The sequence below is a fragment of the Hemicordylus capensis genome, chromosome 3 (assembly GCF_027244095.1).
Source record: "Hemicordylus capensis ecotype Gifberg chromosome 3, rHemCap1.1.pri, whole genome shotgun sequence".
Lineage (NCBI taxonomy): Eukaryota > Metazoa > Chordata > Lepidosauria > Squamata > Cordylidae > Hemicordylus > Hemicordylus capensis.
The window spans coordinates 291,227,679-291,248,329 of NC_069659.1; the positions used below are offsets into that span (position 1 = coordinate 291,227,679).

Here is a 20,651-nt window from a genome sequence, read left to right on the forward strand (position 1 = left end):
CAGCAAAACAAGGATAGCGTTAAAGGGTTGTGTTTCCTTTGGATGAAAGAGCACTACATACCTTGTATCGTTATAATATTTACTTTATTTACAAATATACAAGCAAGCAAAGCATATTGGAAGCAAATAAACACCCCTTCAACAGGCAGCAAATCCCTGGAGAATAACTTGTACAGTTTGCCCCAACTAAGTTTGCCCCAGGTTACACCTAGTCCCAGCGAACTCCAACTAGAAAACGCTCAGTAATCTCAGTCTTTGCACAAACTCCCAGTAACTATTCCTCCTACAAATACACATCCTTTACAGTATCACTCTTTGACATACACACCCAACCCCTACAGGTGAATTGACTATTCAGAAAAACACATTAAAATCATTTAAGTTGTATTTTATAGCATTTTTTCTTTTTAAAAATATTAAATTTGTATTGTTTCTCTCTTCAAATGCTGTAATGTGGATAGCAAATAGGTGAGGCTTCAGAGCACATCAGCGCCAGGGCAAGGCTTGCAGGTGCCCTCTCAGGGTGCTGTACTTCTGTACAACATCCCCTTTCTTAACATCTAAAGAGGGCTTCTGTGTACAATCTATGTGCATACAGAACTGTGCATGCATCGTTATTCACACATGATGTTCAATGCTTGTACAGCAGTACACTTCCTATCTGTATCCTGCATGTAAGCGAGGCTGTACCGAGGTTTACTTTTTAAATGAACACATGCAGTGTCATTCAGACAAAAACATGTACATGTGTATAGACACCTGTATGTACGTCCAATGTTATGTCTGTTGTGAAACACCATTAAGAGTAACCGAATGACTATATTCATAGCAGTTTTTTTTTTAGTTTTTTTTTTTTTTTTTTACAGAGTCTGATTCCTTGGCAGCCACATGAAGTAGATCCGACTGCTCTTTTGTCTCTGTGAAGATTATTTCTGGACAACAGTTGTACTTTCCTCCTGTTTTATTTCACAGTTCTTTAGTCATTGCTCTACATTTGGATTAAACATCATCATCCTACTAGTCAGACATCATGGAGCGAAAGCAGTCTGCTTTTCTTCTCTCTCACCTGCTCCAAGCCAAATCGGGTTTTAAGGCTTCAAAAGGACACGTCTGCCTCACTCAGACTGCCCCCACACCATCAGCACAGACACTCTAGATTCTTTAACAGAGACATTTAGATCAAAGTAAAATATTCCATTCTTCTGCTACATAGAAGATGACTGGGCACAAGGCCCAGAACTGTTGCATCACAAGTTATGTGGCAGCAAATATGAATTTGCCACTGTACGTACATGCAGGAGGGAGCTGTTGGCTCCCTGCCACATTTACCTGTATGATACACATGATTGCAAACATATGCTTGCTGAGTACGTATGTTACAGTTTTACATGTGCACACAAAACATTGTATGTGAAAATACACCAATGTAACAAGCAAAGCAACTCTAGGAATGGTTTATAGCATTTTTTTCCCCCAAAGTCAAGCAAAATACGATTGGGATGGAAGGAAATTTATAATCACATGGGAGGCATTCCCTGGGAGGCTTCACACAACTTCTGCCAAGTCGGTAAGGTGGGAACCAGTGATTTCCAGGGAGTGCACACTCCCATCGGATGTAATGTGACGTCTGAACCTGCTCAAGTCCCGGTTGCAGCTGGCATTACCAACTTTATCAAGCTAACTTCAACCCCCAATTACAGATCTCAGGCAGAAGTTGGTAACTCTGGCCACATACCAGACTTGGGTGGGTTCAGATGTCATGCCCGATGGGACTGCATACTGCTCAGAAACCTCCAGTTACCGACTTATCCAGGGGCATAGCAAGGTTGCAAGGTTGTAGTGGGCCCAGAGACAAGATTTTAAAATAGCCCCCCGCTCACTGAAGCTCTGCTCATGAAGTAAAGAAATCTTAAATGAGGCTGAATAGTGGTAACAAAAAGCATAGTGTTATATGTGTGTGCATGCTTTTTGCACATATAACCAATAGAACATCACCCCAAATTATTTTTTAAAAAGTTTTGTAAATTGTGGACAATGCAAATCATTTAATGGTACTAGAGAAAGACATGCTGTTCTGGTAGCTCCAGGTCTTAACACTCACATCAATTTCGGAGGATGAATACAACTGAAGGAAGCCCGGGCGGGTGCATGGCTGGTGGAGTTAGTCATGTGACTTGCCTCGGGGGGGGGCCCCCAAGGTAGTGGGCCCCCAGACAACTGTCTCCCCTTGCCCTATTATAGTTACGCCCCTGGACTTAACAACCTGGTAGTGGTTGTGTGAAGCCACTCCTTGTGTTCTGTCTATAGACTTTATGGACCTGAAATTATCATGCAAAACATTTCTAAATAATGAAATTGAATTCACTCTTCACATCACAGCTAGATGTTTCTAGCGAGGCAGCATGCAATAAAACCCAACACCACTTCTATATATTTATTCTTTTTAAAAAGTCACTTAACTTTTTTGTTTAACTTGCAGTTTAATACAGCTACTTCCTACTGTGCAACTTCCTGCGCCCTTTTGTCTGTCACTCATCTACTGAAGAGCCAGCCTGATTCTGATTATCCTCCTCAGAGATCTCATCTTTCAGCCGCTGCCGAGCAAACTCTTCAAATACTAGGTCATCATGGTCACTAAGGGAAGACAAAACACTCCTTTCAAAAGCTGCATTCCTCTTAATATTTGGTTAAATACTTTCTTTGGCACCTCTGGATATACACAGCTCTTCTGCACTTTATTCACACAAGACTAAAAACTACACTTTAGTAGTCCTTACGAACATAGGAAGCTGCCATATACTGAGTCAGACCATTGGTCCATCTAGCTCAGTATTGTCTACACAGATTGGCAGCGGCTTCTCCAAGGTAGCAGCAGGAATCTCTCTCAGCCCTATCTTGGAGATGCCAGGGAGGGAACTTGAAACCTGCTTTTCCCAGAGTGGCTCCACCCCTTAAGGGGAATATCTTACAGTGCTACAATGCATGTAGTCTCCCATTCATATGCAACCAGGGCAGACCCTGCTTAGCTAAGGGGGAAAGTCATGTTTGCTACCACAAGATCAGCTCTCCTCCCTTGTGCCACATGTTAATATTGTTCATGTATGACAAAATGTGGAAGAAAAATCAAATTAGATTGTATGCAATAGAAGCTTTATGTTCCCCCTGCAGACCGATTCAAGCACATATAAATTGAAATCTTATGTATTAATATGCCCTAAGAATATTGGGAAGACACCGGTGCTCAAATTATAGGGTGAGAAGTTAAGCGGGGTCCTTAATGAAACCCACACTCCTTGGCCCATATGAGCCCAGGCCTTATAATCTATCAATCTCTCAAGTCCCACTTGCTAACCGTAGCCTTTAATGAAAATCCAATTGGTGGGCATCAGGGACAGGGCTTTTCCCGAGGCAATGTCACAATTCTCTGGAATTTCCTCCAGTGGGAGATTCATCAAGCCCCTACCCTCCTGGTTTTTAAGTGTGTTGTAGAAACTTTTCTGTTTCATAAGACTTTTTAAAGGATTTGTGATTTTTATCCAGCTGCAGTTTAATGTGATATGGTTTCAGTGTTGCTATGATCCTATTTAGTTAGCTGCCTTGTGAGGAGTTGCTCCTGAAAGGCAGAATATAAGTGTTTCAAATAAATGAAGCCCCACCCCAACTGTCCGCAGTTTTAGCCAAATCATGACCTCCCTATAGCCTTCTGCCCCACATAATTCAACACTGGCCAAGGATCTGGAACCCAAAAAGATTAGAGAGCACCTTGGCTTTGCATGGGTTTGATGAACAAATATTACGAAACCTTATCTTTGCTAAGATAACTGTGGCAGCAACCTCACAGCCAAATTCTATACATATTTATCCCTAAGCAATATGTTTCTGAGTTTAGTGAGGCTCAAGTATCTCTTACAACCTGATCTATGAAACATTAGGTACACCTACATCCACTGATTTTAGCAGTTTTTGGCATGTGTACGATTAAGCTATTAGACTGCAATTTTATGCATGCTTACTTGAGAGTAAGCTCAACGCAGTTCAGTGGGATTTCAACAAGCATGAGTTTGGCCTGCACGGTATCTTTCAGTATCTCTTAAGACAGTAGCTACTGAAATTCCACCTCTCATATCAATCAAATAGATGAAGCTTCTCATTTCTAAAAGAACTTCTCATTTCTTAGATGCCTTACAATGAAGAAAGCTTTGATGTGAATTTAGAAAAATTAGAAATCCCTCTCACTTTTTTCATTCTGAAACATTAATTAAATATAATAAAACAGAGCCATGTTATTTCACAAAAGATAAAACATTCCAAGGCACAGTAGGATAAAGATCAAATAGTAAACATTCTTACCTTTCCTTTCCTGTAAGCATTGGTGTACATTTAAAAGAAAATATAGGAGGAAAGAAGACACTTAGGAAAGTATATTTAAAGATGAATCATTTTGGCTCTGAAGTTTAAGAACATCCTATGTGAGATGAGAAGAAAATGATTTCTTACTGATGTGCAAAAGGAGTATTATAGTGCAGCAGATCTTTAGCCATTGATAATATGGGTGAGAAAATCCAGACTGGGACTGTGGCAAAGCAAAGGGTTGAAGCCCTCTCCCTCCATGTCATTTCCCCAATGCAGATATCCCTGCTATTTAGTAGAGAAAGGTTAAAAAGGACCTATGACACATTTTGAACTTTCCCTCTCTAACTAGGCATACAATCAACTCACTAGATTGTCTTCTATTACCAGAGAGAAGCCAGCAGTTAGTCTGGACCCTAAGTTTGCTTTAACTGGTCTATGAGCCTGATCCTTACAGTGCTTAAGACAATGTTCTTCAAGGCCTAGAGGCCAGCAGAGACCCACAAAAGCCCTAAATACAGCTCCCTGACTAATTATTTATTGGACCTGTGTGAAGCTTCAGTCAAAGCTGAATATTTTGCACAGGTCTGGCATCATGCAGAGACAACTATGCTTTGCCCAGTGCCAGGGAGCTCCTTTAAGGGAAAACAGAGCCCCCTTTGATCCCCTACACCATCTTGGAGGTGTACACGGAATGCTGGGAAGTGCAGCCACCAGCACTTTCCCTCATAGAGCTCTTTAGAGAGGGCTTCGTCTATCTTAAGGGGCCCTCCCAGCACTGAGGAAAGTGCAATACTGTGCAGAGCTCTGTTGCTCTGCACAGTGGGAATGGCTCTCACTGTGGAGGGTTTTTTTTTGCCAAAGTGGTCCCCGCTTGAAAAATAGTGGAGATCACTGGCTTAAGGCCATCAAATCAAGTGCTGCATGATGCAGAGGAAGTAAGAGGCATTAAATGCAAGTTCAAAAACTTATCTGTTTTGGGGTCAGAAGTTTGTATTCAAAGATCAGCAGCGGAAACATTGTACTGGCTTAAGCCTCCTAGCTGACCATTTGGCACAGTCCAAATGCGTACATATCTTGAAAGTGGGGGGTTGCTAATAGTTGTCTGGGCTTTTAGTAACACTCTTTTGCTTATGTATAGAGATATGTCTTGATCAAGCAGTTAAAAGAGATCACTATAGTTCCTACACATCCTAATGGCAGTGGGAAAAGTTTTCTTACACTTTCCAGCTATTGCAATGCACCTAAAACAGCCGCTTTACTTGTTTCCTTTAAAACAACAAATAGACTTCTTGCACCTAATCTTTTATTAGAGTTTACTGGCCCTTCTTCTATGCTTTTAACAGCAGCTTCAGACACACAAATTAAGCTTGTATATCTTTTCCCATCCCTTAATCTCCATGCCAGTAAAAGTTTGAGCTTGCCATTTCTGCAAGTTACGCTACTGTTAAAGTTACAGAACAGGACCAGTAATGGCAACCCTACACATTGTAGGCTATTTCGCACACATACAGGGGACACACACACACACACACACACACTACTCACTGAAGGTGCAAGTGTATGAAATGTGGAGAAGCACCATAAACTTTCCTAATGTACAAAGGATCCAAAATGATAGCCTAGAGATACTCAGCATAGTTGAAAATCATGTAGCCAGGACATCACGTTAGGAACCTAATTTTTTTTTTAATGGTGACTTTCAAGGAGTATGCGTTAATGAATTCACTTTTTCCCCCAATTAGGCTTATTTTATAAAGTATAATTTGTCAAACATTAAGTACATCAAATCCAATCATATGAATAAATATTGGCTGCTAAAATTCCTTTCTACAGCTAGTTCCAAACTTTGGTATGACCTTGATCAAGTAATTTCTTCTGTTTTGGTTTCCATCTGTGGAATGGGCATAACAACAGTCCCTACTCCTAAAAACAACAACACCTGGAATGTTTAAAGTAAATATCACAATGGTGAGCTCTTTAGAAGTTAAATCAATAACTATAAAGGAAGCAGAGCACCATGAATAAGTTCATTTCTTGTCTAAACTGGAACATTTCCTGGACTGTTTGTGCTCTTGTTTACTGGTGCAATGAACTGAGCTGGACAACGTTTGCTGCCTCCACAAGTTTTGAGGCAACGACATATTTGCTAGCAAATTTTAAGGTTCACTGAAATTTCATTGAAAAGAGTTTTAAACCTCCTCTGGCTAAAAGGTTGCTTATTCTTTATTAGTACTACTTCACTATTTTTTCTTTTCTTTTCCCCACTTCAGGCCACAGAGAAGCACAGATTGCTATCTCTCCCTTCCGATATAAATGCATAGCCTATGGCCCTTTCTTTCTTTCTTTCTTTGCTGCAGTTCAGAAAAGGAAAGTAAACATCTCAGGACTTCAAAAAATGCAATAAACAGGTCAGCTGTTTATTGCATTTCTGAAGTCCTTAGATGTACATTTTTGCTACAAAGTGATGATTTTTAAATAGAAAAATAGTAGAGGAGGGGGAGTTTAAACCATAAATCTATGCAGGACAGTGCATGGGTTTCTTCCAGAACAGGACAGGCATCTTCCAGTATAAGACAGTAGCTGCTTAATCTCTGGAACTTCCACAAAATTAGTCACACAGTGAAGTCATTCACACAATTAAAAACTGTGTTCTACCCGAGTTTAGGAGCTGTGTGTGCTCCAAATTTTCAGGTGTGTGGAAGCAAAGTAAGAGGAAACCCTGGGTAGATGTGACTGTGTGGAAGCAAGGTAAATGGAACAGCTATCCAGGGTTTCCTCCTACCTTGCTTCCACACAACCGAAAACTGAGAGCACACAAAGCTCCCAGCCCTGGGGAGAACACAGTTTTTAATTGTGTGGATGACCTCAGTATGTGGTCATATGCATCCTTCTGTCAATACATAAGGCCTGATTCATACATTATTACTGTAAGAGCAATGTCAGTATGGTCCAGTTCTGCACCGGCAATGTTTGCAAAGAACCTAGTTAAAGGTCTGGCAGCTCAGCTCCTATATCAACACTGTAGGCAACATGGAATAGCAATGCTAGTGTGGAAAGAGATTGCATCAGTCCCTTGGCCCATTTCGCTCCCTTTTACAGGAGCTGTGGGACCAGCCAACGTGGAAGCAAGAGCACTGTCTGAATCAGACCTTAGTGTAGGATAGGGATCCCCAAGCTTGGGTCCTTAGTGTTGCTGGATTACAACTCCCATCATCCCCAGCCACAAATGGGCTTCAAATGATGGTAGTCCAACCACACCTGAGGACCCATAGTTGGGAGCCCCTGGTATAGGGGGGAAATTATTATTATTATTTATTCAATTTCTATACCACCCTTCCAAAAATGGCTCAGGGCAGTTTACACAGAGCAATAACGGACAAATAAGATGGATCCCTGTCCCCAAAGGGCTCACAATCTAAAAAGAAACATAAGATCAACATCAGCAACAGTCACTGGAGGTACTGTGTTGGGGGTGAATAGGGCCAGTTACTCTCCCCCTGCTAAATAAAGAGAATCATCACGTTAAGAGGTGCCTCTTTGCCAGGTTTATTGAACACTCCACATTCTTCACCTGGGTTTGGGAGCTGTGTGTGCTCCCAATTTTTGGTTGTGTGGAGGAAAGGTAAGAGGAAAACCTGGGCAGAAAGTGAATGTTTGGAAGCAAGGTAGCAGGAAAACCTGGTCAGCTTTTCCTCCTACCTTGCTTCCACACAACCAAACATGCGAAGCATACACAGCTCCCAAACCCGGGTAGAACACTGTTTTTGATTGTGTGAATGATCTCCCTAAGAGGAAATAATGGGAGACAGACAGGGGCATAGCAAGGTTGTAGTGGGCCCAGAGACAAGATTTTAAAATGGGCCCCGCCCACTGAAGCTCAGCTCATGAAGTAAAGAAATCTTAAATGAGGCTGAATAGTGGTAACAAAAAGCATAGTAACAATTTATATATATAACACCTATGTGCCACAATAGAACAATAGAACGAAATATAAATTATTTTTTTAAAGGTTTTGTAAATTGTGGACGATGCAGGTCATTTAATGGTACTAGAGAAAGACATGCTGTTCTGGTAGCTCCAGGTCTTAACACTCATATCAGTTTTGGAGGATGAATACAACTGAAGGAATCCCGGGTGGGTGCGTGGCTGGGGGAGTCAAGTCATGTGACTTGCCTCGGGGGGGGGGGGCTAAGGCAGTGGGGCCCTAGACAACTATCTCCCCTTGCCTAGTTACGCCCCTGGAGACAGAACTAAAGGCCTTCCTATCACTAGTTGCGTTATTTTCCCCCCTCTGGCTTTCTGTCAAAACCCTGGCTTTTGTTCAGCTTTGCTACTTTCTTCAGTGTCATGGCTCACAGACTGTGGTATTAGCACCTTTAAGAGTACATGAGCTCTCCTAGGAGAAATAGGAAAAGAAAACCTTATAACCAGCTGAACTGTCCTTTTGTCTGAAAATGCCCTATCCTTCTAGCTTCCCTGTGATTTGTGCTTCAGGCCTGCCTGATTAATCCAGGCTGCTTCTTATTTCAAGGGAAGGACAATCTTCCAGGTTTCTGTAAAACCAGAACGATATCATCAGAGTTCCATGCAATGATCGAAAAGCAAGCAAGAGCAGGGTAAGCACAATAGCATTCCACTGACCTGTTGTGTTTTCTTTCTTTGGCTTGGGGTGCATGAGACGGAAGGGCAGTTCCATGCCCACCTCACTTTGGGGAGGAAGAGGAGAGAATCCATGACAACTGCATGACAAACAGTCTAAGTAGTCCCTCACTCTTATAACCAATCGTCACCCCCAAACCTAAATCTATATCAATAAGAGTATTTGGAAATTCAGCAAGAAATCACAGCTCTCTCTCTGTCAAGGCTGGCTTTCCCCCTCTCTGACTAGGAGGTTGTGCCATACAATTCAAGCAGCCCTTTAAATGCTACAAAGGATGTTGGGGCTTCTATGGTCACTTGCAATCTGAGCTGCAACCTGGCATGCACTTGGATATTACAAAGGATTCTGGGACTTGTAGATCATATACTGCTTACATGGCACCCCTAAAAATTGCTGCCCCTAGCAATTGCTGGACTGTTTGAATTATTGGGCTAGCTTTGTTTCCTCCACATCTCAGATGCACCATTTATCCTAGCCCTATTCACACATTATATTGTATGTGCTTTCAAGTGTCTGTAAACATGTACATGGTTTTGTGTGAATGACTGTGCACTTGGGTGCAGGCCCCTTCAAATACAGGGTACAGAAAGAAAGTATACTACTGTTGAGTGTAATCTATATATGCACGTACAATATACACATAATGTATGTGCATTTAATAATGTCCTTATAATAATCAGGCCAAGTATCGGACATACTATTCAGTGGCTGGTAAAGTAAAGTTGTGCCGTTGAGTCAGTGTTGATTCCTGGCGACCACAGAGTCATGTGGTTGTCTTTGGTAGAATACAGGAGGGGTTTACCATTGCCATCTCCTGCACAGTATGAGATGATGCCTAGATCGCTGCTGCCCAATATAGGTGTTTCCCATAGTCCGGGAAACATACCAGCGGGATTCTAACCGGCAACCTCTGGTTTGCTAGTCAAGTCATTTCCTCGCTGTGCTATTAGGTGGCTGGTAGCCATCTTATAATTAGAGTCACCTAACCGGTAAAAACCAGCAGGATGTTTTCCCCTCATGAATAGTGCATAATTTAAGGCTTTGAATTTTGCACGTATAACATTTGTGAGATGAACAACATTTGTGTTTGAGTTCAAGTGATTGTAGAAAAGTTCCTGTGGCAAGCCCAGGCCCCATTACTGGATCTGCTGGTCCCAACAAGACATAAGCAGAGGCGGATTAACGTAGTAGCAAATGTAGTATTTGCTACGGGCCCCGCATTTTCGAGGGCCCCGCACACTTGGCTTCCAACTGGGAATTAAAGTTAAAACTTTACTTGTTTTATTTGGTCCATGTTAGATCAAATATCCCTTTCCTGCTAAATGTGCGTTTTAAGAGAAGGCCCAGCGCAGCATCTGTCCAGTGGCTGTTGCTGGTGCCTACCACATTTTTCTTTTTTGAGTGTGAGCCCTTTGGAGACAGAGAATCATCCATCCACTCTTTATTTTTATATGTAAACTACTTTGAGAATTTTGATGGGGGAAACGGTATATAAATGTTCACTGTTGTTGTAGTAAGTGTGAGTTTGTGGCTTGGTCTCCCATACTCCAGAATATAGCAAATGAAAAAACTGAATTACTTTACTATGCAAGTAAATAATTTACATTTTAATATTTATGTGCATTTTTTTTTAACATTTAGGGCCCCTTTATAACATATGCTACAGGCCCCACACTAGCTTAATCCGGCCCTGGACATAAGCAGAGTTGGTTGCCAACAGGCAGCCTCCATTCACTCCTGTGTGGAGAAACGTACCTCACACTTTGAGAATACTGGGCCTGATTAATGGTGAAAACTTGAATCAGTTGTATAGCTATCAAACTTTGAGGAAACTAGGGAAGGGCCATTTTCAGATGTTCCTGAAAATAAAGGGGCGTTGAAGGAATTTCTTTTCTAAAATCCGAAGAGATTTAAATAATTACCTGGAGGTGAAATCTCCCAGCAGGCTACAATATAAACAAACATACATTTCAAAGTTCACCATATTCCATGCTAGATATTCTCAAAAATCATTGAGCCACACGTAATAACTTTTTCATAGAAGAGAGATGAATGGTTAACCACTCTTACAGGATCCACACATTATCCCGTTCCAAAATCCACCGCCCAAGTACATCTCTCCTTGATCCAGGCTGAGAATGACGGAATTGAAGCCCAATAATACTTGAGGACCAAAGGCTGGGAATGCCTGCTTTAAGGAAAAACATACCCACAAATATCCATCCAGATGCTAAGAGACCTTGCTAGAAATCCTCCCACCATCTGAGGTGAGGTGGGTGGTTACTAGAAATAGGGCAATAAGGTAAATCTCAGATCATTTTGGGTCTGCCACTAGACTCCACCACAGGACCACCACCCCTCATTTAAGAGTTGGCAGTCTTGTGACATCACATGGTCCTCTCTTAGAAATCTCAGCATTTTGGATGACCTGGTGACCCTTGTTGGGCAAAGGTGGCCACTCATGCTCTCAGACAAGTCGTTTGCCCTCCTGACCCCGCCCCCCATTTCCGTTTCAGAAATCTAACATATGAGACACAGCTGGCCCACCCAGAAATACACTCTGCCCCTTCTGTGCCCCCCTCAATTTGTTTCTAGTGCTGCTACTGTTGTTGTGGTACCCCATGTCTAGAATTCCCTCTCCAAAGAAGTTCTCCTGGTACCATTTCTGTATTGCTTCCAGCACCATCATGTGGCCTTATGCTGGATTTTTTGTCTGCTGCTCCGAATTGTGTCTTTTGTTTGATATGTTTTTATTGTTGATTTTTAAAAATGATTTTATTGTACATTGCTGTGAGCACTTCAGCTGAAGATGCTAAATACTAAATACTATACATAAACAAACATTTATGCAAAATATTCAGCATCTAGCTGAGACATTCTGACCTACTAAATATGGAACAATTATTGAGCCACGCAATTTGATTTCCTTGAGAAGATGTCAAGGATGCTGCACATATTTTTTCCACCATCATTCATCTTAGTCTAAGATATAGACAAGAATTATAAGAGCCTGTAACTGTACAATACTGAAAGCTTGGTCTTACCCTGAGACAGTGAGCTTCACTTTTATCTTGTAAGCAACCAGGATCCCCAAAACTGTCTTGTCTATCCCATCTTTAATACTGTTGGAGATTTTTAAAAACAAAAACACAAACACAGAATCATGAAGTGCAGTTGCAGCAGCAGTTACTGTCAAGCAGCAAGGCAAACTTTCCCCAGAATAGCCAATCCTAATTCATGTTACATATTTCTAATTCCCTTACTACAGTAGATATTCTCCCTTTGGTAGGAATTGCAAATCCAAATCAAGTATTCTAGTGTGCACAGGGCCCTTCTCTAGTTTAGTTTATTGCTAAACAGGAGAAAATAAGATTTTCTCCTTTCTGTACTCCCTCTTTGGTTACAGGTTACTGATGCCTTTCTCAATTGGACTCACATAGTACTGGAAGCCAAGTTGGTATCTTCATCTTTCAGTTTCCCATCCAGTGCTATGCCCCGTTTCTCTCGATTGTTTGACAGCAAGGGCAGAACTGTCATTGTCTTTGTGAGGATGCAGTTTGGCTGTACCTTTTCCCTGGAGTACATGACAGAAAGTATGCAATTTCAATTCCAATCTGATCAAATGAATGTTGGCCAGCCACTTTCCTACTAAATTCAACAGGATCTAGATCGGGGGAGCAGAACAGTGCTAGTATTTGCCTAGTGATGCAGAGCTTTGAAGTCACTGGCCAACCAATACTGCAGAGGTGCTGTGTGCAAAGCACCTCTGTAGCATTAATAATCGAATACTACCACATTCATAATCCAGAGTCCTACTGAATGGACACTCATGGGGGTAGTGTGTTGTTGGTGTTGTTTTTGATCTCCTGTTTCCCCAGAAGCACTCTGTGCAACCCAAATATGTTCCCAAGGGCTGCACAACTCTCAGGAACATATTTTGCAGTGTTAGGGAGTGCTTCTGGGGGAAAGGGAGATCATCTAAAATAATCACCTGCACATGCAAGCATCCATGCAGCAGGTTTCTGGATTACTAAATGCTACAGAGATGCTTTGCACACAGCATCCCCCCCATAACATTAGTCAAGATGTTAGCTACTATTGGGGGTGTATGTGTATTTTTAGCCTAAGCTATTTAACAAAGAGAGAATTGGATATGTTCTTAGAAAGCTGCAAAACTTCACCACAACCACAGACAAATCAGGAAATCACACATTGTGTAGAAGTGAATTTTTACATTTGAGAGAAGCAGGCAGCTAAATGAAATAATGTAACAGGGAGGAAATGATGGGGCAGGAGAAGGTCAAAGCATTGCACACTCACTCGATCTCTTCCAGAGCTACTGTCTTTGTGTAGAAATCACTGGAGTACAGTACCACATTAGCAACTTGCTCCACTTAAGGAGAAAATGAGATGGAAAAGTATCCATTAAACACAAAATCAGAGAAAATTGATACACCAGTTATCCTAACCAGCAGAGAAATAAGAACAGCCAAAGGAATCTCTGGGACATTTCCCAGCATTCTCCCAAGCAAGCATGCTGAATGATGCATTTGTCACTTCTTTTATACCTCTATCACCCTGACTATGGTCTCCAATACAAAGCTATATGGATCAGCAGTTTCACTTTGGCAGAATGTTGTTAAGGCAATAGCAGCAGCAACAGTACCTACACATCTGAGGACAGGTCCTTTTACACTGCAAACATTTGGCTATCCCAGTCCTTCTGCTGCTGCTGGTCACTATACTCTGTAATGCCTCGGTGTTTTTACTGATAAGATATACATCTCACAGATCAGTGGACAAAAGAATCAGCATTGTACCTGACACGCTGATCTTCTTAACCACTTTTTCTGTATTGTTGATCACAGTCACTGTGACAGGGATTTGTTCACCATGGTAAAACACCTAGAACAATTAAAGTAGCTTAGCTTATAGGTCGACTATGTACAAGCTTCAACCCTACTCATTTGCATGGTCAACCTTTGCAAGCAGATACAGAGACTCTGGACCCTCCACCCACATCCTCTGAAAATTAGCAGCTGCCTTTACTTTATTGGCACGTGACTCCCAGTCCCAGTATGAATCCACAGTTGCAAACGGACTCAAAGCTCTTGAGTGGTGGGAAATAAAGGACGTGTGGTCAGCGTAGATAAAAAGACAGAGCATTTAATCGAGAGCAGCAAGTCCCAAGTGCAGAAATGCCTCACCTCTTTGCTGAGGCATGCCTTCAAGTGCAATGGTTTCTTTGACAGGAAAAACTGCCATGTAGTCTCAGCTTGAGGCTGGGGTCCTGGCACTTCTGGGGCATGCTGCACTTTGCGGATCAGCAGACGTACGGAGTTCCTGGGAAGCAGAAAACAGAATGTGCCTGAGCACAAGAAACTGAAATGGCAGCAGCGGTAAGCTGCAGGGGAAGGTGCAGAGCCCAGAGGCTGTCAAATGGGTATGGAAGAAGAAGCACTAGAGGGCAGTGGTGCGATATATCAACGGTAACAGCAACACAATGTGGTACAGTGGTACCCAAAGCAAGCAGAAGTTTCTCTCTTATCCCTGTCTGCAGGCCTAAACCTGAATATCAGACCCAGATTATTTTATTGTTGTATGGCCATCAGCCTTAATGAAAGGAAGATACTAGTATAAAGTTCACAAAAGACCATTTATAGCATACAGTTCATTCAAGACTAAATCAAAGGACAATTTCCGTCATCAGACTCTGACATGAACTTCCAGACATGAACACAAATGATCAGGGGAGAAGGAGAGGGAATCCACACTAAGGATTGTCACATTATATTTTAGCACCATCTGCTGGCAATCTGTGGAATCCATGAAAAAACTCAAATTAGAATACAAGGGGGGGGGGTGTGGGCGGGGGGAAGAGACCGTTCTTTTACACTAAGATCTCCGTGAATTCCCTGTGGGTTTTTCCGCTATGGTAATTTGCACTGATGTTGAATTATAACAGCATCTTGAGAGACTCTGAATCTCCCAGTTACATAAGGAAGAGAGGTTTTAAAAAGAATCCACCTGAATGTATCTGTTCATATTTACATTCCTCTGAGCTCTTTCTCTGATTTTTCTAGCAGGGGCAAGAAAAATTTGCCACACACATTATAATGTAAGGATCTACATCTCTCAATGAAAAAATGTTTGTCAGTATCAGGGAAATGGTCCCATAACGTTAAAAAAAGTGGGGGGCATCAGATCCCACCCCACCCCGCTTGGACCTCTGTAAGCAGAACGAGAGAGAACATGAGCAGGTTTCCATTTGCAAGTGTCTGCCTCTTATGTTTGATCCACAACCCAGTTAAGCGGAAGTTTCTGGACTGACAGCGCAATTCTATGATGTTTACTCAGAAGTCTTTCCCACTGTGTCCAATGGGGTTTCCTCCCCAGTAAACATGTTCAGGATTGCATCCTTAAACTAACATACCCATTTGAGGGAAGAAGGTTTGAGGGTCTGACTGTAATTTCCCCCCTCCCTCCCACTGCTTGGACTTTACATCTGGCCCCTCTGGGTTTACTTTCCCATCTTGCCCGGACGAGGAGCTGCCTGCCAGCCTGCTGCCTTCAGAAAAGCCTTGACACTTAACACCTGTGTCAGCCAGCAGTCCTTTGTGGCAGAAGGTGCAGCTGGGAAGTTTAGAAGCTCATAAAATTCCTGAAGACACGCCGGCCGCACAGAGGAGAAGGTTTGAGGGTCTGGTGGAGCTCCACCATCTGGGATCTACCCGAGAGATAGGAACAGAACCACTGCAAAGCAGTGCCCCCTATTCCCAACGCCCCCAGGCGACCCAGAAGTATACCATGGTCGATGGTATTGAACACCACCAAGAGATCCAAGAGGACCAACAGAGTCATACTCCCTCTGTCGATTCCCCGGTAGAAGTCATCCATCAGGCCAACCAAGGCTGTCTCAACTCCATAGCCCATTCTAAAGCCAGTTTGAAATGGGTCTAGATCAGGGATTCTCAACGTGTGGGTCCCCAGATGTAAATGGACTTCAACTCCCATAATTCCCAACCAAAGGCCACTGGGGCTGGGGATTATGGGAGTTGAAGTCAAACAACATCTGGGGACCCACACGTTGAGAAACCCTGGTCTAGATAATCAGTTTCCTCCAAAACCACCTGGACCTGGTTAGCCACCACCCTCTCGATTACCTTGCCCAACCAGGGGAGATTGGAGATTGGCCTATAAATATCCATCACTGAGGGATCTAGGGAAGGCTTCTTAAGAAGAGGTCTAACTATTGCCTCCTTCAAACAGGGAGGCACCCTACCCTCCTCAGTGATGCATTTATTATATTAACTAGGCCATCTTCAACAATCTCTGTGCTAGATCGAAGCAGCCAGGTCGGGCAAGGATCCAGAGAACAAGTGGTAGGCTGTACCGTTCCAAGCAGTTTGTCCACGTCATCAGGAGTCACAGATTGAAACTGATCCAACCTAACACTGCAAGAGGGATTGCTGGATCATGGCCATGGCCTCCACCTGAGAAACCAGGGTGAGGCTGGTTTGGCCTGGCTTTCCAGGGTTTTAAAATTGGTTTTAATATTTTAACCTGGTTTGGGGTTTTTTAATTACTGCAGTTGTTTAATTCTTATTTTAAAATCTTTTTAAATTGTTAACTGTTATATTGTTTTTAATTTTTGTTTTAGCTCTTTATTGTTTTAGTGGTTTGTTTTTAATTGTAAACCTCCCTGAGCCATTTTGGAAGGGCGGTATACAAATCGAATCGAATAGAATCAAATCAAATCAATAAATAAATTTGCTTCTGTGGATTAAGAGGCTTTTCTTGATCATTGCTTGTGCTGTTAACTACTTTCCTTTCTTCCCTAGTGTAAGGTTCTGTGCCACTCAAGCTTACAGGCTCCTGTAAGGCATAACTCAGGGCATCTGATAATAATAAAAACACTTTATTTTGGATCTGGATACCCCTGGGTAGAATCAGCATGAAGACAGGTGACTTTTGTTCATAGCTCCTCAACCTTCCCCATATCCCACCAAAGCAAGATGTTACCTCTTGAGAATGTTCTCTTCCGCATTTTCTGTAGAGAAAGCTTTGACCTCAAAATCCACCCCACAGCACTGGAGGAAAAAAAAGATGGGTAAGAAATAGATGGGAAGAAGAACAGGTTATTGTTGCTGAGTATATTATGTACCAAAGAACTCACGCCACTCACTCTCTCCATCTCAGCTGAGACTTTCCCCTCTGAACTTGCCAAATGCCATCCATGTTTTTAATTGTACAGACTCTTTCCATTCATACAAATGCTCAAGATACACGTTCATTTTAGACATGTCCTGCCCATGTCCCCCTCCCCATCCAAGATTTTAAAAGCCTTAGGCAGGAGACCTATCAGTGAGCCTCCTCAATGACAAGTGATAGGCTGCACAAAGAGAGGAGAAAGTCCACTTGGTCCTCTATTCTTGCATTTCACCAGTCTTATGCATGCCACACAGAACTAAGGGCCCTTGATCTCCCCCTTCATACTGAATATCTGGGGAGATCAGCAGTGTTAGTCTCTTTCATGCTCTTCCAAGCCTTTTCTGGAGCCCAGTGCAAAGCATCCTACCTTCCGGCTTCCCCATCTCTCCAGAATCCTCTACAACTGACGTTTTCAACCTTTTGAGATCCAGGGCCCACTTTTAACCCCCGTTTACAACATGAGACCCACTTGTGTTTCATTTTATACATGCATCCACATACTACCTCTGTGTGTTTTCTCTTTCCCCTCTCCCTACTACCACCCACGTTTTCCCTTAGAAATAAAAATGGTGGCAGCACCTCTGATATATCTCATCTTGAACTAGGCTGTGATCCAGCCGCAGGTCATGACCCACTCATTGAAAATCATTGTTCTACAACACACAGCACACCAAGGAAGCTGAAAAGGCTATTTTGATGTAAACCACCCCAAGGGCAGTATATAAATTGAATAAATAAACAATACATAAATAATAAAAGGGGGGGGCATCTTTTTCTTGCTGTTCTGGAGGCAACACAAGAGACACCTGTGCTACCCTATGACCTTTGCAGGTGCTTGATGTGAAGTGAATGTCTTGATTTAATGGGCTCTGGCATTTGCCTGAACCTGCTGACTTCCACCACACTAACTACATTCCCTCCATATCTTTACTCCTGCTATACATTTCTAAATTAGCAGACAAGTAGAATTTTATAAGTTCAGAAGTATAGTCTTTTGTGGAAGCTTTTATTTTAATGGACTTCCAACACTGTCTTCATAGATAATTAACACAAATAATAGGCCATACTAAGCGATATGTGGAACCTCTGTTTTAATTTCTACTTCCAGCTAACTGTGGCAAAGCAATGCCTCAGCAGTGCTAAAGAGCCCTAGAGTGGAAGCATCTCAGGATCTACAAGATGGCATCATGTCACATCTTCAGGAATGGAAACACTTATGCATTGATCAGTCCTTACACTTTTCCAGATTAGAAAATCCTTGAGGCTACTATCAGAGTGTTTTCCTGTTCAGTTCTTACCTTCCCGACATCACGGGGCGCTGGCTGTAGGGAGACTGAGCAAGGCAGGAAGTCTGGAAACTGCAAGGGCAAGGAAGATATGACACCTGGAACAAGGCATTCTAGTTGCAAAGTCTGCAATTGCTATATTAGCTGAGTGCTTGAGGAAGGTGCCACATAACTGACAGCCCTTGAGAATGCAAGAAACTCAGCAGATGCCCAAGCCTACTCCCCAGAGGGTTTCACTCAGAAGCTTTTTCCAAGTCTCCCACACTGACTAAATACAGACACACACCCCTGATAAACCTATTATAAACCTGATAAACCTATTATTAAAAAAGCCCACCTCTTTTATTAATTGCCTATAGGCATGAAGCAGCTGGAAATGTTGCTGCTTGAAACGCAGCATGTTATTTGTTTCGGCTGTTTTTTCTACTGAAACAGTGTTACACCCATAGAATCACTTCCTAAACACCTTCCTATCAAACCCTCAAGCCTAGTACAGTACTTGGAAAAGGAGGCACAAGTACTTACTGTTAAAACAAAGGGATATGCATTTCGTCCCAGCTTGTTCAGCAGACATTCCTGCAAGCTGGAAAGTGGTCCTTGCTTTTCTAGTGATGGGTACACTTGTATCCTGGAGAAATACAGGTCCTTCCGGAAAGTCAGCCCCATGATATCGATATCTTCTTGCCCATACCGAAAAGCACAAGTGAGGGTCACGTACACTGAGAATAACACAGTGAATGTTACAGATATTGCACATGACCAATTGTAAATATCATCCACTCATACAGAAGATCTGTGCTTAGAGGCCCAAGAGTGACCACTTGCAAGCTGAGGTCATGCTAAACCGTTAAATATACACTGACCATCCTGGTTAAAGAAAGCCAGCTGGAAGAAGCTGGGTTCATTGCTGTGTTAGCAATGTATCTTTTAGGAAGGGCAAGGAGCTAGATGTGCAACCTGCTGGCACCATCTTAAAACAAATCTAATATCGATATTAATTCTTCAGATAGATACTGAACTATTCTCAGCCCTGTTTCAGACATTATATTGAACAGACACTTGTACACACATAAACATAATACGTTTTATGTGTGAATGAGAATAAAATGCATTCATTTTTAGAGTGAACTTGGCAACCCCTCAAATACAGATTACAGACAATACAGTCCTATACACATATACAGATCTGCTGGTGCAATACTGTTTGTTATATTTATGTGTGAATGTTGTATGTGTGAATACAGCTTCCAACTTTCCCATTCGGGGAGAGGTAACAGAAATTGTGGTCACTCTGGCATTTCCCACATTCCTAAAGACTACCTGGTTCTTGTATTTATAATAGGTTGGCTTTTAATTGATGCAGAAATGACGTGTGGCCTTCAGAAATCAGAGATAGTGGATTATAGTCCCCTATTGATCTTATTAGATATTTCAATAGCTTTTGATCCCATTGATTATGAGGGCATTGGTGGCACTGTGGAATCTGGCAGGGGTTCATAGAATTTGTGTGTTGCCCTTGAGTGTTTCTGTACATTTCTAGCAAGTGACTGCTTGCTTGCCATTAGGGATGTGCAGAACATAATAATAATGTTGAAACATTTTTAGCTTGGAGCAGAACAACCCCATTTTGATCAAAACATTTCAGCATTCGAGTGCTATTTTGAAGGCTTGTTTTTCCCTTGCTGATTGGTTTTCTGGCATTGGTTTCCAACCGGCTTGCAATCCCCTTGCTTTTTGTTTGGCTTGTTATCATACAAATCAAGTGCTGTTATAGACAACTGTGCCCCCACTGGCTGGGAGGATGGAGGGAGGGAATTTCAAAATGTATTCAAAGGGACAGAGGCGGGGGGAGAGGGGGGAGGGGAGAGAGAGAGAGAGAGAGTGCGCCCTTATAATGTGCCTCTCTTGAAGAAGAGGATACATCGAGAGAGTACACTGAGTATAATATGCTGTACTATTGCTGTTTTAAGTATCTGGTTTTGCTGGATCTCAGATTGACAAAGGCAGAACTTGGGTGCCTGTTTTCCTTGAACTGTGGTTTTGTTTGTTCTGAGATAGTGTTGTAGTGAGGATTGGACAGTGGAGAAGAGGGACTTCCATAATTGTTGGGTCCTGCAGGTTCACAGCCCTGAAGTGCACTC

At 42.3% G+C, this 20,651-nt stretch overlaps 1 protein-coding gene across 5 annotated transcripts in view; it reads right to left on the reverse strand.

Annotated features, from left to right (window-relative positions):
- Nucleotides 1-62: 62 nt before the first annotated feature.
- Nucleotides 63-20,651, reverse strand: part of SAG (S-antigen visual arrestin) — a 40,242-nt gene continuing 19,653 nt past the window's right edge. For 3 of the 5 annotated variants that reach the window (XM_053310590.1, XM_053310593.1, XM_053310594.1), the window contains exons 5-15: nt 19,036-19,229; nt 18,523-18,582; nt 17,036-17,103; nt 14,221-14,356; nt 13,834-13,918; nt 13,334-13,406; nt 12,450-12,587; nt 12,058-12,135; nt 10,936-10,959; nt 8,995-9,092; nt 63-2,634 (exon numbers count right to left, since the gene is read on the reverse strand). In XM_053310590.1, the coding sequence (XP_053166565.1) occupies nt 2,618-2,634; nt 8,995-9,092; nt 10,936-10,959; nt 12,058-12,135; nt 12,450-12,587; nt 13,334-13,406; nt 13,834-13,918; nt 14,221-14,356; nt 17,036-17,103; nt 18,523-18,582; nt 19,036-19,229 (971 nt within the window). In that variant the 3' untranslated portion in view covers nt 63-2,617. Of the gene's footprint in view, nt 2,635-4,350; nt 4,361-8,994; nt 9,093-10,935; nt 10,960-12,057; nt 12,136-12,449; nt 12,588-13,333; nt 13,407-13,833; nt 13,919-14,220; nt 14,357-17,035; nt 17,104-18,522; nt 18,583-19,035; nt 19,230-20,651 lie in introns of all 5 variants that reach the window. The other 2 variants (XM_053310595.1, XM_053310592.1) reach the window with 2 other exon arrangements.